The sequence below is a fragment of the Acipenser ruthenus genome, chromosome 5 (assembly GCF_902713425.1).
Source record: "Acipenser ruthenus chromosome 5, fAciRut3.2 maternal haplotype, whole genome shotgun sequence".
Classification (NCBI taxonomy): domain Eukaryota; kingdom Metazoa; phylum Chordata; class Actinopteri; order Acipenseriformes; family Acipenseridae; genus Acipenser; species Acipenser ruthenus.
This window is the reverse complement of record NC_081193.1, coordinates 75,702,768-75,721,644: the sequence shown is the minus strand read 5'-3', so window position 1 is coordinate 75,721,644 and position 18,877 is coordinate 75,702,768. Positions and strand designations below refer to the sequence as shown.

At 37.4% G+C, this 18,877-nt stretch overlaps 1 protein-coding gene across 1 annotated transcript in view; it reads left to right on the top strand.

Moving 5' to 3' along the window:
- Window positions 1-18,067, top strand: part of LOC117402295 (tyrosine-protein kinase Blk-like) — a 57,253-nt gene extending 39,186 nt beyond the window's left edge. Inside the window, exons 8-13 of the mRNA XM_059024528.1 lie at window positions 275-427; window positions 6,467-6,646; window positions 7,316-7,392; window positions 12,713-12,863; window positions 15,920-16,051; window positions 16,825-18,067. Coding sequence (XP_058880511.1) covers window positions 275-427; window positions 6,467-6,646; window positions 7,316-7,392; window positions 12,713-12,863; window positions 15,920-16,051; window positions 16,825-17,027 — 896 coding nt within the window. The 3' untranslated portion in view covers window positions 17,028-18,067. The remainder of the gene's footprint in view (window positions 1-274; window positions 428-6,466; window positions 6,647-7,315; window positions 7,393-12,712; window positions 12,864-15,919; window positions 16,052-16,824) is intronic.
- Window positions 18,068-18,877: the final 810 nt, after the last annotated feature.

Genomic DNA, 18,877 nt, shown 5'->3' with positions numbered 1-18,877 from the left:
GTAAGTCGCCCTGGATAAGGGCGTCTGCTAAGAAATAAATAAATAAATAAATAAATAAATAAATAAATAAATAAATAATAATAATAATGAATGTCAATACTGTTTGTATGGAAGTTGGACTGTACACCGCAATATAATGTTGTATGCAAACCTCTTGGTTTCCATGCCATATTTGTAATAATGCAATATTGTGTTAAACAAACACGAGTAAAATGTCACAGTAACACACAGTCCCCATTGTTCAGTGTATGCTTGTTCCTGCATCTCTTTTTAGAAACAGCAGACGGTCTGTGCCTGCGACTGACGGTGCCCTGCAAAGCTCCGACTCCCCAGACACCATGGGGGCAGGATGAGTGGGAGATCCCCAGAGAGACCCTTAAGCTGGAGAATAAACTCGGCGCGGGGCAGTTTGGGGAGGTGTGGATGGGTGAGTTCTGTTCTTCAAAGAGATGATCTCATCTCCTGTACTTTAACCTGCTCTTTCCCCACACTACTTCACAATGACAGCCACTAATGTTAGTGCTCAAGTCAGTGTCGTTTCTTCATAGAAGAAACCACTACCTTGGTACAGCTGCGCTCTAAAACATGTGGTTTCTGAATGTGGCACTGCTTTCATTTTGTTTCAGTCCATTTCATCCAAGACTTTTGTTTACTTGGCTTACTTTCTACGTCTACCGTTTTATATCTATGTTATTTGGCACTTGCTCACACTGTACAGATGGTACAGGTTGTAGCAAACCACAGCCTAGATTCCTGACCTAATTTTTAACTTCATGCACTGCATTGGGAATACAGTATGTTCTGTGTTGATACTGTATGTATGTAATATTTTCTGCATGGGACAAAACAGTTAAACTGAGTACCACTCACAGCATTTGAACCCTATGAATAAGTGTTTGTCGTGTACACATTGGTGTTCACGAAGAACACTTCTGTATGTGTGAAAAAGAAAACCACTAGCAAAGCCTTTGAGTAAGTGTAGCCCAGAAGGTCACAGGTTTGAATCTAGAATCGTGATATGTATGTATGCAAGTATGTATGTACGTATCTAGATATGAACACACAAATGATAGTCAACATGTATTTAAGATATGGTGAGTATTTTAATTGATAATGCAGATTTTAACGTTGGACATTTTTTTTTAAAAGACTTTTTGTATATAATCTTGGCAGGGGAATCTTCTTCAGAATCTTCAGAGAAGAATGTTAACAGTGATTTTGCACTTCTTGCTGATGTTATAAGTTATATTGTAGACAGCAGTGCCGCCACCTGTTTTGATGCCGAGTACTCTGATTGGGGAGCAGTTGATATGTGTTCGTTTGATCCATTCTTCTAGCTGGCATAATAAAAAGGAGACAATCTTGACTATTGTCTAAAGAATTTCAGTTTTCTGCAATACATATGTGTTTATAAAGTGAAAAGAGGAGAAGCCTTTTATTTTATTATAAAGACTGTAACTTACCTATGGTGTAACTTACTAGTTTATATACAGTGCTCCCCATAGGCGGCGTGTATACTAGGCTTGGAGAGACTAAGTCTCCCCAAAATAAATTTCCCAAACCCTCACAAGAAATTGTTCTGACCAACACAACAACACGCATCTGGACACATAACAACACGCATCTGACTAAAATACAAAATTAAATAACTCCCTCTCTATAATGCACATACAGTGAAGCAAAAATGTAACTTTCCGTGAATTAACCATGCATAAAGCATCACCTAATCAACGCTATATTTAAAAAAAAAGAAAGAAAAAGAAAAAAAGGTAACATTCCCACTCGTAGATCATTTTAATTAGCAGTTTTTAAACTATAAATAGCTTGGCTAAACGGCGGCCGGGAGTTCAATTCGAAGCGACAGACAAGCAAACCAAATGCGAGAAGGAGAGCGGGTTGGGCCCCAGGTTCGGCTGCCGGAGCGGGGCTGAAGCGAAGCTGGAGCGTCTTGTCTCCCAGAGAAAGCTGCAGCTCCTCTCGCAGCAAAATATTTAGTTATAAAATGAATGCTGAATAAGATGTCTGTGTTATTAAGTGCCAGCGCAGCTTTTCTTCAGTTCCAATGCTGTATCAAAACGGAAGTTACACTGAGAAGTTGTTTACACTAGTTTGAAAAACACCGGTACTGTATTTACTGTAGAAATATTGCATGAATCACTAGTATAGGGAATTGGGGGACATGCTGTAGGAGCGTTATATCCGAGACGTATTGTAATTGAGAACCTTATAGCGAGGGAGCACTGTATATATAAGTTTAAATGTTATTTGTCTGTATAATTTATTTTACAGTCCGTGCCTATTTGTGTTGTTGTTTTTTAATGATAGTGGGACTTCACTGCTGTATCCATTGCAAATACTATACATGGCCCCTCACATACAAAAATGTGTAATCAGGGGTATCATTGTCGCCCAGTGCTAAAAACAACATTGTCAGACATTCAGATTATTACAAATGTTTGTGGTGGAAACAGTATACAGTCGGGCAAGAAGTCATTACTGGTCAATTTTGAGACAGCTTGACTATAAAGCTATTAAGTGTAATACATTGTCCTTTGATCTTTTCTGCAAATGATGTTGCAAGGAGATGATAAATCAGTCCATGTAAGTGTTTCCTTCATCAATAAATTTTGGAGTGATGACATCATAATTAAATACTTCCCTCCTAATAAAGAAAACTCTGATCTAAAACCACAAGAAACATTCACGCAACCTTGCATAAGCATTTTGTCTGTCTCAAGACTGACGACTAAAGTTATAGTTGACCTTGCATTTACACATAAAATCACACCATTTACATAACATACTGTAAATCTACACTGCATATGGACATAGTTATATGTATATTCATATGTATTTACATTTATGGACTTACTGTGTACCAGTACAATACAATTTAATTTATATTTACTGCATATGAAAGTAAAAAAAAAAAGTCATACATATAGCTATGCATCACCCAACAGAATTAAATAATTTTCCTTCAAAAAGTCGAATGAGTCGAAACTATTACGGCTTTTGGCAGACTTTTGCAATATCATTTTGTAGTTTCTTAGATTGCATGATGTTAAATAAATTATCTAAATTATGTTCATATAGTTTTTAAATGATGTCTCAGTCCTAAAATTCTAGCTGATGCAAAAATGTTGGTCATAGCTATATATGTACTGTATATTGCAACCAACCTTGTTTTTATTAGCATATTTCCATTGCACAAACAGCAGTATAGTGGTTTTGAGGGCAGGACATTAAAAATAGCTGCATTTCAAATTAAACAAACTTACTTTCAGGGAATGTACACAGTGTGTGTGACTGCATCATAACATCACTCTGTGCTATCTGTCTGAGGCATAGATGGGCCAAACAGCCTGAGGCTCTTTTTATAACTGGTACAATACAGATAAGCCTCATATAATTGACTGTAATGAACATGGCAAAGTATTTATTCATATTGAAAGACCCTGCGACCTCAGAGCATCATTAATCATTTAATTATTCAAAATAAGAATACCTGGTGCATGCAGCTTATTGTGGTGGCTAAGGAAGACAAACAGTCCAGTTCAAACTAATTTATTTTAAAAGCAAGTTAAATTCTAAATTTCACAATGACCCCTAGCCAGCTGTTCCCTCAGTCAGTCCTGGCATGCCTCACCATTTATTTACCCACAGGTGTAACAAACATTAAAACATGCTTAAAGACCGAATAATAATTTCTTAAAGTGACAGCACCAACAAATTGTATTAAAAATATTATAAACAAAAGTAATGAAAGTGATACGGTTGACATTGTACATGTTTTTGTGCACTGTATACTGGGACGCCAGAATCACCGTCGAGCCCTCTTGAGGTGTCGTGGGCTAGTCGACGAAACACTGAGGATGGAAGGTGCCCACTTGAAAACCCCAGAGATGTACCCTACTTAGCTCAATCCAGACGGTTGTCATGCTGATGCGCTGGGGAGGCCGCACTATGGTTGATCCCCGGAGCCAGCATCGCAGCCGTTGTGTGTGCTGATGTGCCAGGGAGGCAAAATAAGCTGATCCCTGGAGCCAGCATTACACTTCAGCCATTAACACCAGACAGAAGGATATCTACATCATCATATGGAAGGAAACGTAAATTGATGGAGACACATATGGATCACATTGGTTTACTGTAAAGCTACGTCTTAGTTGGTGCTTATCTTGGCGAGAGCCGAGTTCAAATCAGCATGAAGTTTTAACATCATTTTTCTATGATGGCAATCTTCAAGTTGAAATTATATTCAGCGCCTGAATATAATTTATCTAACAGACTCAGACCTGAATGCTGATTCTGGATCCATATCTATGGGATATCAATCCAGTTCCAAAATGTTTCAGTTAATGTATTTATTTGTCAGGGACAACATCAAATGTACAATATTAGTGTCATGCAAACATTACAAGAGATGCAATGTACTGTGCACCCCAGTCAGGCATTGTTTTTAGAAACATGTCCATGGAACGATTCATATTTCTTCATATTTTATACATATCACAACCTTCAATGGCAATGCAGTGGCACATTCTTTTTTGTAAATTGATGTCAACACATCAGACTTTTTTTTAAGAAGATATAGCTTTCTCGTGCACCTTAGACTTACATGAAAAAAAAATCTAAACACAAGAATCATTGTCACCCCCTATAATGTATATGATTTTCTAAAAGTTGTCTTTTCTGCTGTGTTTATAATGTGAAGCACATTGCACAGCTGGTTTGTAGAACATGCCATAGTTTACACGGGGGATGCGGGGGACATGCCCCCCTCACTTTTTCAATGATGGGGAAACGTCCCCCTCACATTGCAGGAGTACTAAAACTTACTTCAAGAAAATTTATTGGTATAATTACAAGTCAATGGGAAGAAAAATGGGATTGGATCTGGGATCACTGGAGCTGGATCATGAGATGGTGTTTTACTAGGAGGATCTGGATCAGGCTCCACTGATCTGTAATGTTGATCCGATCCTGGAGCTGCACACATCTTAACTAGGGAAACTGACCAATGAGAAGTGAACCCTTAAAGACCCTGACTGACACATTTGTATACAGCCTGAGATCACAGTAATGTTAGGGAAAAATGGCAAGCGGATGGACAAAGATAGAGGAGGGTGCACTACATTTCTGTATCCAAAGCACAGGAAAATGGTTTATAATGGTTTAAAAGTTTATAATTCACCATAGCTCATGTTATTTACTAATGTTATCACATTGAGGTTTCTGTGTACTTACAGTTTAACTTTTCATTTTAAATTGTAAGCTTAAAACAACAAAATGAACTTTGTGCCTTAAATAAATATGGGGGGGGGCACGACTAAACCATTATACAGCTAGCATCATTTTAATAGCAAAACCTATGAATCTTAAGTATTTAAATTTTGGGGAAACCTCAGTGTTTCTAGAAATATATTTCAATTCTCATCCCTTTCATTAAATCTGCACTGTGCCACACTTGCTCCAGCGCTCAATGCTGCCTCAGGGGCCGGCTGTACTAAGGATCTGATCCTGGATGCAGGTTCCGATCTGAGCGGCACTGCAGTGCTCTTTGAAGACTAAAGTCATGGCTTCGTAATTCCATGACTCAGAATTGATTGAATAATATAGCTATTTGCCACACTCATCACTCATGACAACATTGTGCCAACAATTTATTGATTTTGAAGGAGGAATGTCTGGATCTTTTGATTAGACATACAAGGGATGCAATGTTTTGTTATACTTGTTTGTAACATATTGTATTATTTCAGGTAGAATAATCTTCATGCATGCCCCAGCTACAGAAACTGCCCCCCACCCCCCACCCCCCCACACTTTTGAAACCAAAGTTACGCCACTGGAACATGCACACTTGTATAATTCCATCATGTTGCTGGGTTACTGTGTATTTCAGTGTTCATAATAACATATGAGGGATGATAAACAGATGGCATGCTTGAAAATCGGAGAGCTCAATTTGCTTGATAACCACTACTTTAGCATCTGATTAGCAATTTATAACATTTAACCCCCAGTGTGCAGTGTATTGTGATTTTACTGGTCAGGGATAGTTACACACATGGGGGTTTTTTTCCCACCAGAGGGTAACTTTCCCTGCAGAAAAATATTGTGACCATTGGTGGGAATTGAAATACAGATTTACCATTTTTGTACTAAATTGGATATAATCTCCATCACAGGTGGCCAGCAACTGGATTTGTTTTTTTGTCAGTCTCTTGAAGCCAAGTGATCAGTTAGAAAACAGGAATAAATTAATGTTTCTTATCAACCAATTAAACCAGCAGCATTGAGACCAGTAAACTCATCTAACTGTTAACAGGTACTGCTTTGAGACAGAAACTTTTTCAATCATTTATACCCCCAGATCACAGTCTTCTGAGTGAATTGCCAATGCAAAGGGGTCTATACTATACTTCCTACTGTAGAATTCAAATGTTGCTTGTCCTTGCAGGATATTATAAGAACAGCAAAAAAGTTGCCATCAAGACTTTGAAGGAAGGCAGTATGCCCACTGAAGCTTTCCTGGAAGAGGCCAACCTAATGAAGCAACTACAGCATGACAAGCTGGTGCAGCTCTATGCTGTCGTTACCAAGGATCCAATACTAATTGTTACGGAGTTCATGGTCAATGGTAAGACATTCCTCATGTGAAATTAAAGGAAAAGCATGATTTACTGGGCACAAAAACGGTTTCTGGTTATAGTATGTTCTTCTGTTTAAATAACAGCAACAGCACTGCATGTAGGATGTTCTGGAGGTCTCAGCCCCATCTGATGGATAGATTTTCAACTCATCCACTGCCCCTCCCCAAAAAAACAGCTCAATAATGATAAGCATTCGGACAGCTAAATATGAATGAATTAAAAAAAAAAAAAAAAAAAGATTATTTTAAAAATAAATAATCCTGTGAAGGCAAGGTCTATATATGCCAGTAATATATATGCTACAGCCAAAACACCAATGAAAAACAAACCCACTACCAATTGAAATAAAAGAAGTGAACTGCTTCTGCATTACTTCTCCATTAAATGTCAAGTTCAGCGATCTTGTATAACCTTCACAAATTTTAAAAAAGGTGAAAGCTAAAAATGTGTAATTACAAAACTGCTGTTGAACCTATTAGGATTGTATCATTAAATGATCTGGCTGTAAAGACTATACATTTCAGTGAACTGCATTTGATCTGTGTATGTATGTATAATTTGACCAGTTATAACATTTGTAGTGACTTGCTACTGTATGTGATATATTTAGATATACTAAACAGGATGTATGACTTTTTTTATCTCTTCCTTTGAAGGCAGTTTACTAGACTTTCTGCAAACTGACGAAGGACGCAGACTGCAGCTTCCAAAATTGATTGACATGTCCGCACAGGTACATTAAATTACTTGCATTTATTTTTTAAATGTATGCCAACTATTACGTCCAAGTATTTGACTGATTTGGTGGTGGGCGTTAGGGTTACTTTTACTTGCTTTTATAATAAACCATACTTTAAAAAAAAAAAGAAAGGCAAATACATTAAAATTAAAAGAGGCATAGAGACAGATAATCAGTTTAAGGTTTTTATTAATCATAATTTAACATAGACCAATTGCTATCAGGCTAGATATAACTTAATGTGGTGGTGGTGGTGGGGAGTTCCATGACGCAAAAAGCAAGTAACATAACCATACAGGGGTAGAGGAAATATAAGTGATGGATATAAGAGGGGTCATAAAGGCTGGCTTGCTCTGAGCCTCTCAGAACCATAGCTAAACTTTAATCAGAATGAATAAATAATAATTAAAAAAATGCAAATGGGTGAGAAATTGTTTTTATATGTTATAAGGAATGCATGCGAAAGGACAGAAAGAGAAAATATTAGATGTTTTACTATGAATTTGTTTGTCTTGCATATTCTGAATAAACATCAGAGGTCCTGTTGTTAATGTGTGTCAGCTAGTAGTAGCTGCAGGCGATGCTATGGTGGGGGCTCCTCAGGGGTTAGCTTGTGTGAGTGGTTGAGGGGTAGGGGAAATGCAGTTGTGGGTGACTGACTGTGAGGGCATGCTAGGCACGGGATGCGGGGTGTAGGGAGGAATGGATGCGAGTGATTGGAGGGGAACAGCGGTCGAGTGAGGGCATAAATAGGGGGCGCATGGCCTTGACCCCGACTCTTGGTGCGAACAATAGAAGTGACAGGATAGAGTGTGAAAGTGAAAGAGTAAAGAGGAAAAGAAAAGATAAAGTAAAGAAATTGCGAATCATCACTTTATTTTGTGTTTGCTTCCAGTACCCTTTCCTTGGTTATATTTATTTTGTGTTAAATAAATACTGGCTCAAGCCTTAAAAGCACTTACCTTGTCTGACTCCATTCATCCAGGAACCCAGCAACATTACAGTATTTTCTACATAATGTTGTTAAGGCAGGAGAAAGGCAGACACAAATCAAGCCCATCCTATCGACCCTTATGTACCGAGTGGTGGCTGGTGACTTCTCCCCTTTCACACTGGCACTCCAGCTCGGGTCACAATCCCATGTAGTGTGAAACCATCTACCTGGGTCGTACCTGGGTTAACCCAGGTCCCAGCGACCCACCTCAGGATGTGGGTTGACACGCTTTGACCCGGGTTGAGCAAGACAAAATGCATGATTGCCGACGAATTAACAAACAGCCATGCCTGCGTGAAGATTTCACTTCCAGAAGGAATGTTTTTGTTTATTCTGTTTAGCCATATTTGTGTTGCTTGAGACACACCATGAGCCAGATTGCAGCATGGATGAATAAACATTTTGCTCTAATCAACATTTGGGCTGATGGTTCAATCCAGAGACACTTGGATGGAAGCCTCCGTAACAAGCTTCTTCCGGGGCATTGATATGTGCAGTATTTATTTATTTGCGTCTGTCACCCAAGTCAACCCTGCTTTATGAAATCGCGTAGCCATGAAATCAATCTGCCATGAAAAAAAGGAGCTTCAGTAATTTCATTATTGATTTATTCTAACAGAAAGGAAATGGATGAAATCAGGTCATTCTGTATGGTTTTTGACGTCCTAGTAAATACGGTTCCTCATTTCCATGTGAGCCGCAAGTAACTCACCATATCAAGCAATTATTTGAACCTGAGGGGATGGTGAGAAATCGTGAGAGACAGGCTGAGATAAAGGGGCCTGTACTGTGAAGTGGTTGGGAGGATCCAGAGGTGAGTTTGAAGAGTGGGAATGAGAGCATGAGAGTTGGGGATAGAGTAGCGAAGGGTGTTTGAGAGAGTGAGATAGATAGACGTTGCTTTGAGGTTTTGTTATTTTGGCGTGAACCCTGGCCCGAACAGGGATTCGTTGTTTATAGTGGTTTCAAAAAAACAATAAACTGCTATTATTTGCAATCCCATCTGGTCTCCTGAGTCCTGCTTCGCGTGAACCTGTCTAACGCTACAATATATTTGAATAAAGGCGTTAGACAAATTCTGCATTACTTGAGATATGCGCCTACTCATTTATTAATCGTCATGGTTTCAATGTGAACTGGCATTATAAATGCACTTTTTAGACATCAAAACACCAAAATACAAAACAGATCAAGTGAAAATTAAATGAACACAGTGGTTGTTACTTTCTGTTCTGCCTACTTTTCATTGATATATTTGCTTTGAAATATGCGCTATATCTAGCCTCAGACGACTCAATGGTAGATGCATTTAAAATCATCAAAACGTATATACTACATGTATGCATAATACGAGTACAGTATTAGTAATAATACTAGCACATTCGTAGGTCATTACATTTCAATGTAATATTTTTCGATTACGTACTGTATTTCTTTTTTTAAAGATATATAGGGGCTGATGTAAGGATACGTGCAACGTGATTTATTTTTCCTGCAAAACACTCATATTGCTGCCAAAAAACATGTTTAGCTGGCGTAAAGTGGAACTTTAGCAGTCACTAAAAATGTGGCATATGAAAGAATGGTTTTCATCTGGGGTTCTGCACCCGCTATTAAATTAACACTTTGCCATCATTAATCCATTTAAATTATATTGAAATGTATTAAAATGTAGAAAAGAGCATGGAATTGGGCGGGGATCTGGAATACTAAGTGGGTGCAAACATTATAATGAGATGTAAGGATGTTTCCTTGCACTTGGGCAATTGTTGACCCTCCAAAAACTTTGCACCTCCTCTGACAAGGTGCAAACCATTGTAGAAGTGAGTAATTAAGACCTGTATAAAAGCACACACCTGCAGAGACCTGTCATTGACCTCAGGATGGCTGCTGTGGTACACTTCCTGATGCAGCACGAGAGAAAAGACCCTGCATATTCAAACCCAGGGTCACTTTGTTTGGGATGGATTGTCCTCTCCGCTTGCCTCGCCAGCGGTCAGCTGTGATGTGGGTGGCGGCCCTTCTGTTCCTGCTGCATTTCTGTGCTGTGTAGCGAGTTTCACTTTTCTTCATGCTGACTCACTGCTGGCCTTGAACTTAAAATTAAGCAATTTACCATCTGCACATTTGATGCTTTTGAGATGAAGTTCAGATATTTGTGTGGCTGGAGCCCAGACTAATTTTTGAGAACGACATAAATACAGTACAGTACCAGAGTAAAATTAGCTAATTGAAAGCTTAGACTGCTTTATAGAAATCATTGCTGTCTTATCTCTGGAGGCACAAAAACGTTAAGTATACCAAAAAGAGAGGAGTATACAGAGTGTTGCTTTTATCCAGAGGTATGGACCTTGGTTCTGACAGCTTTCAAACAAGGTTCTGATTTTCTGATTTCAAGGTTGCTTTGTGGAAATCTACACAACTTATTGCGGTAACATTATTAGTACGGTTCATCATCAAAATTCTTACAAACTCACATTGAGAAGAAAGCAACAACTAAAAAGTGTTGGAGGCATTGATATTCACTACTTGAATGAACCCTGCAACTGTTATAAATTATGTTTCTGTATCTTGGAGTGTTTGTCCAGAATCCAGCCGCATAATGAAGCACCTGACCTTGTCCTAGAGTTACGCCATCAATTGTTCAGATGGTAATTGGTTGCTAAATGTTTCAAGGATAAAATGATGAAAGATTAATAAACCTATGACTCAATAGTTTTGGACTAGAGCCACAACACTTGGGTGTCTGATCTTGTCAGATTTTAGAAGCTTAGCAAGGTTGGATCTGAAGACTAATTAGATCGTAGGCCTCCAAAGAAATTCAGGAGCTGCGAGATTTGATCGTGGGGACTCAGTAGGAGAGCACATTCAACCTATACCTCAGCAGGATGGTAGGAGGGATTTGTAGCATAAGGGGTGCTCTCTTTGTAGCGTAGGGGGTGCTCTATACAGTTAGCTTATATCAGGTAAGTTCTCAGGAATGGTTATAGTACCTGTAAGTAATTTCTTTAAATGATTACATGTGTGACATTACCATACAGACTTGTCAGTAAAATAGATAGGTGTCTCTATCTACAGTTGTCATTGAAATAATAATAATTGCGAAAGCCTATTTCCAAACCATTAGAGCTATTTTAATTCAGGACTATTTCTGCCAACGGTAGCAGTTGGTTTTCTTTAGTCGTGCAGCTGTGATAAGAGTTGTGGCCAGTCACATATGTGTTTGTGTACCACAACCCAACCCTGCCTCTATCTTTTATAAACATCCGGACAGGACGTGATGTCATTTTCCATCGTATTAAGCAGAGCTCAGCACTAACACATACAACAGTCTGTAATTCATTTTTAGAAAGTGTATGCATCCTGTTTGAAACCGCTTCATAGCCGTATAATGTGACACAACCCGATTATACCCTTCGGTTAAAGGGAAAAAAATGCGTTGTTGAAAACGGTAGCTCTTCAGTGTCCAGAGGCTCACTGACAGTAGTAAAAAGCACTGCTGTGTGGAGTGTGGGGTGAGTTAGTTGTCTGATCTTGATGCACTGGGTATAGCGTTTACTGTAGGTTCATCTGAGACTGTGAGTTTCATCGGTGAGGTGACATACACATTTTACATTTAAAACTGAATCTAAAATCCATGTTCCACCTATTCAATGACACATAAAGCTACATTTTCAAAGCTATTTACTCCAATGTGTCATTACCACCGTTTTTGTTTTCAGAAAGGAGAAACACACCCAATAAAGTTACCAAACTGAACAACTAATACTTTTAATTTAGAGACTTGAATGAAGTATTCAGTTGTTTCTTATTCGTTTTAAATCTTTAATTTTTTTTTCCATTAACAAAAAAGAATTGCAGTAGTGACGATTTGGAGTAAATAACTCTGAATCTAGCCCTTTGATTAATATAACACTTAAAAAAAATGTACTAATGAGTTTTTGTAAATAAGCCCATAATTACAATAAATCCTCAATGTCAAGCTTTACACCATTCTACTTATAATTTCCTGTGCATTTTTTTATTCTTCTTCTTTTAAATCATGATGAAATGATCTCCAATAGAAATGTTCTGTTTTTCAGATTTGTCATTTTTAATATATATATATATATATATATATATATATATATATATATATATATATATATATATATAATGTTTTATATTTTTTTGCTAGATGGACATGAATCTGTTTATATGGGCTTTGGTTTTAGTTATAAGTGATTATGGGCTAAAAACAAAACTAAACAGACAATATAACAACACCCTAGGTTTAATTTATTATGTTGAATGACCTTCTGCTGCTTAACTCTTTCACAGATTGCAGAGGGAATGGCATACATTGAGATTAAAAATTACATTCACAGAGACCTGCGTGCTGCCAACATCCTGGTTTCAGAAACACTGACATGCAAAATCGCAGACTTCGGCCTTGCGAGGATCATTGAGACTGAATACATAGCGCAGGAGGGTATGAACCTATTGAACAAAATCTCCAGTCCTGCAGACAGCATGCAAACAGAAGTGAGGTTGAATAGTGAATGGGTGCAGTAGAATTACCACTCACTTTTAATAAACTATATAGTAGTTGATGGGAAAATACCTGTGAACTGTGTACAGTTTTTTTAGGTTTTTACAGTTGTACTGGGCCTTCAAATGCTTGTTTTTACTTTTTTTATATTAGTATATTTATGTGTTAATCCCTAAATCCATAGTTGGCGACCTCTGGCCTTCCACATCCTAGCTTCACAATTTATTGTGTTATTTGCCTTCTTTATTGGTCAGAGTTTTGAGAGGGCATCTACATGTTTTATCTACATTTAAATAAACATTCACAGGCAAGGTATTGGCACCCTACACTTAATTTAAGATAATTCAAGAAACCAGGTTAAATACAAGCATTTAGTAAACATTAGCCACTAATTAATATGACAAAGACAATCTTTATAAAAAATAAATAAATACATAAATAAATAAATACATAAATAAATAAATAAATAAATAAATAAATAAATAAATAAATAAAAAGCACTTAAACATTTTAAATATTTGTTCATGACAGAATTATTGGCACCTTTACATTAAAAGTCTGTAAAAATGCAAAATAACTAATTTAAAAATATATGTATTGATGGAAAACTAGTACACAGTAACTACGCTGCATTATAAAGTCAATAGCCAGAAAAATAATCATTTCCAACATCTGATGAAGAAGAATGTTTTGGCAACACAGCAGATGATGGTCAAGACAAAGGAGTTGGATTCACATTTGAGAAAAGCACTTGTAGCAAACTACAACAAAGGAAATGGCTACAGAACAGTACAGAAGAAATACAGAATACCAAAATCCACAATGAGAGCAATAATCAAGAAGCACCACAGAACAAATTCAATTGAAATGCTTGAAAGAAGTGGACATCCAAGGAAAATGACAGCAGGTTGGAGAATCACCCGAGCAACTAAAAAAAAAATCAAAGGTTAAAAGTCATGGACTTTAAGAAAGATTTAGGAGCATCAGACATAATACTGCATGAAAGAACTGTACAAAGGACACAGAAAACAGAAGAGTTGTATACATGTAGACTTCATTGCAAACGACTTCATAAAACAAACCGTCTTAAATAAGCCATGAAATATGAACAGGAATCTGAAGCATTCTTCAACAAAATTCTCTGGTCCGATGAGTCTAAAATATAACTTTTTTCCCTTTGGAGAAAAAAGGGGAAGCCTTAAATGAAAATAATCTTGTACCTACAGTTAAACATAGAGGTGGTTCGATCATGATATGGGGGTGTGTGAACAGGAGAGAATGAATATGCATTGCAAATCTACCTCCCGACCATGAAGGGTGCTAAGTAAAGTAGGAGGTACGCCTTCACAGGGATGGGCCGACTCGACGGTAGGACGGAACTGGAAGTCGGCCATCTTGGTGGAAGGGTATAGCTGTAAGACTGCTAAACAACTCTATTGTGATCAGCGGTGGCGTACGCAGCGATTGAATAAAGTGTGGCGCCATGCTGATCACGGGGAGGAGTTTGGGCAATACAAAAGGGACACAGCTACGTGAGTACAGCCCCCTTCGCGATGAAAACTAATGGAGCCGGAGCATTACTGTGTTTTGTTTTGTTTTGTTTCATGTAGACAGAGACTGAACGGGAGCTGAAACTCACAAGCCAACGATACCACCCGATCATCACCACAAACACTGGACACTGCACTGGACAATTCACTGGACAATTTTAAGAGGGAGCACCTGCGTGTATATTTTCACTGTGGATTATTGTGTTGTCACGGAGAGTAAAACATTGTTGTACATAGCCCCTCAGTTTGGACTTCCTGTCATTCCTGCACCACTCACATCCTGACAGGGTGTTATAGCAGTTGTGAATGAATGAATGCAGCCATATATCAAAACATTCTACAAAGTACAATCATACCATCTGCTCATAGGCTGATTGGCTGGCAGTTTATCTTCCAACACGACAACGACCCAAAGCATATGGCTAAGTCAACTCTGGAATTCTTTAAGAAAACGAAGTTAGAAGTTCTGGAATGGCCTTCATAATCACAAGATCTCTATAGAAATGCTTTGGCCAAGCATTGTGTATCCAATCTGTTTGAGCTGAAGGAAATATGTAAGACAGAATGGGCCCAGATTTCACCAGCAAGATGTAACACACTGGTTAAGAATTATCATAAACATCTGAAAGCCATAATAAAAGCAAGATGAGGACACATAAAATGCTAAAGCAGGGGTGAACAAATATATGAAATTACTTAAGTACTTTTGTTTTTTTATAAAGATTGTTTGTTAAACTACCAGAAATTGTGTATGTTGTTTTTTGCCGTATTAATAAGTGGCTAATGTTCACTAAATGCTTGTATTTAACATGTGTTCTTGAATTATCTTATATTACGTGTAGGGTGCCAATACATTTGTCTGCGACTGCAAATACATGAATAATAGACATGAAAAATCTAGTAGGTATAAAATATGTTTTTTTTTATAGCTTTTTTATCTGGCTTTTTTTTTTTTTTTTACAGAAGACTACATAATGGAATTTAAAAAAAATACAAGAAAAAAACTTAAAAATCTGTATTCATTTTTAAAAACTTCTTGTGGGATTTCAGCAGTTTGGTTGGTTGAAGGCATGGCGATAATAACACACACCCTGTTAGGCTTTATTGATTAAATATACAGTATTGCTCCTGCAGACCAAATCTCTATCTACAATCTCCAAATCATTTGTATTAATTAGGACAGTATAAAAGAAATATAATGCAACAAATCATGCTGGCTTTTATATACTGTTTGGAATCCAAACCGATGCCTTTCTAATATATGATTACTTTAAATGTATCCAACTGAATTGAGATTATGTTTTTGTTGTATTGGTACAGGTACAGGAATCAGTACTGTACCAATAAAATATTAAATCGGGCCCCTAGGTTTTGATATACTGTATGGGTTTGGGAATTCAAAAGCATAGTTTTGACATAACTTTGAAAAACTCTTTCCTGCTGCAGGTGCCAAATTCCCCATCAAGTGGACAGCACCAGAGGCGATCAATTTTGGAACTTTCAGCATCAAATCAGACGTCTGGTCTTTTGGGGTTCTACTCACAGAAATTATTACATACGGAAGGGTACCTTATCCAGGTACCGTGCTTTAGAATTCCCAGCACAGAATATGTGGTTTGTGTCGCATGCAGCCATGCTGCTGGTTCACTTTCAATGACATGACAGCTACAGACCATGCCGAGTCTGTCACATGTCTCAAACAAAACAATATACATGTACAGGGCGATTTTCCATTATTTTGCTTGTGACTGGTAGGCAGAAGACTATGTCTGTCATTTCACTAAATATTTAAATGCCCAGACGATTTGCTAAATTATGGCTAATGCTTTTGGAGACTAAACAGTGTAAGCTTCAACAGTTATTGTATTAATATACCTTTTTAACAAAAGTAATGACATGCTGTTTTTTTGTTAACATTTTCACTGTGGCAAACAACTTTAATCTATAGTTTATTATTAATTAAATGGTCCATAGAGCGTGAACACCACTTGCAAATATCCAACCATAAATTACATATAACATATTTTGTACACTGAATATATAGGTGCCATAATAATATTAATAATAATTACGAAGGCACTTTCAACCTATTTTCATTAATATTGCTGTGTGCTCCTATTTGGCAGGGCAAAGATCATTTAAAAGGATGTGTCCTTAATTGCCATAGGAATGATTACATCATAAATAATAACAGAAGACAGGGATCAGTTGTAATTTGAGCTTAATCTTTGAAAGTCTGTCTAGTACTGTATAAAACATTATTATCTAATATGAATGATACATTTTTCAAAAAAGTAAAATGGATATATCTACTCAGTGCAAACAGACACTGTCATAAATCTGTTTTTCAGGCATGACCAACCCTGAGGTCATCCGAAACTTGGACAAGAACTATAGGATGCCTTGCCCTGATGGCTGCCCCATTGAGCTCTATGACATCATATTGAAGTGCTGGCGAGAGAGACCAGAAGACAGACCCACCTTTGAATACTTACAGGTCACCTTGGAGGACTTCTATATATCAACAGAAGGACAATATGAGATGCAGCCATAGTATCAACAGTCGGCTAGTTTCTGACAGAAAAGCTTCTGATATCACAAGATGCATGAAGTCAAAATGTTTGTATGCAGTGCCTTTTTTCCTACCTTGATATAGGTCTGAAGTCAATGACTTGAAAAGTTTTTTTTTTTTCAACCAGTGACTGATTGTTACACGTCTTGTAACCATCGTGGCTATAGCCTCTATTCCAAATGGATATTAACTTTACATTTTTTTTTTTTTTTTAACAATTATTTTTCATTAATTCCTGATTTACTCCCAATATTGGAATGTCCAATTATTATTCAACCTGTCTCACCACTGCAACCCCCAAACTAATTCAGGAGAGACGAAGACGAGCACACGTGTCCTCTGAAATGTGTGCCGTCAGCCATCCGCTTTTTTTCGCTCTGCAAACCTGCCGTGCAGCCATCTCAGAACTTATAGCGTTGGAGGACCATGCAGTTCTGAATTGCATACAGGCAGGCCTGCAGGTACCCGGCCAGTCACAAGGGTCGCTGGTGTGCGGTGAGCCAAGGACTCCCCAGCCGGCCTAACCCCTCCCGGGCAGCGCTTGGCCAACTGTGCGCCACCCACTGGGAACTCCTGTCCACGGTCGGCAGTGGCATAGCTTGGATTCGAACCGGCGATCTCCAAGCTATAGGGCGCATCCTGCACTCTGGGCGGAGTGCCTTTACCGGATGCACCACTCGGGAGCCCACACTTTACATTTTTTTATGTTTTAGTTCTTTATGAGGTATTTCCTTATCTGTCTTTACAGTACACATACTGTTAAGTCACTGACATGCTGAAGCCAGTTAGTGCAAGGGATAAAGAACAAGGACATGGAACAAATCTAAGAACATTTTACCATGGTCTACACTTGTAACATTGTGTATTACTGTATTTTCAAGTAATGTAAAAATACATTATTTGATATTCAATGCAGTTTATCGGTCAAATCATAGGACCAAGAGCCCACTTTCCTCAACCAAATTGACTCTCTTTGTAGACCCGGGCTTTATTTCTCCTTGCTGGAATGTTGTTTTTTTTTTCCCCGATCTTGTACAGATACTATCTAGAATATATATTTTATTTATATATATATATATATATATATATATATATATATATATATATATATATATATATATATAGAAAAGTCCAACTTGTTTTTCATATAGACTGTTTCATCTAAACCATTAGGAATTGTTGTCACACAGATTAGGCGATGTCATCAAAGCAATTTATTCCAAATAATTATTAAAACATTTTTCTTTTTTTACTGAAAAGAACACCTATTATAATTCAAAAACTATTAAGAAACAACAGGTACCATTTAATGAATTATGCTGTTAGCTACAACCGCAATAATGTCCGTTGTGCATAACAATACATTAGAAAGTGGCTGTTTCATTGAGAAGTTACAGTGTTACCTGGTACAATACACATGATTAAACCATAAAAGGATATATATATATATATATATATATATATATATATATATAAACAAACACCTTAAAAAGAAAACCAGAGATGTACCTGAATGTATTCTTCTAGGTTTGTTATAAAATAATGTCATTTTTATATTTATTTTTTTGCACATAATGTCACATGTTTACCAGTGGTGTAGTAGATATTAAGGGTCACGGGCCCTGATGCTGGGTTACATACTATTGCTTCTATCTAAAACTTCTATGGATTATTCTGTGGTTTGTTGTATTACAGAATACTGTACAGAATACAATTTTCACAACAAATGAACCAGTAATGCCAGCACAGACATATGTGCGTTTCACTGCACAACAGTGAAAACAATTGAAATAACAATTTGAAATATGAAATAAGCAAGAAGTGCAGGGACA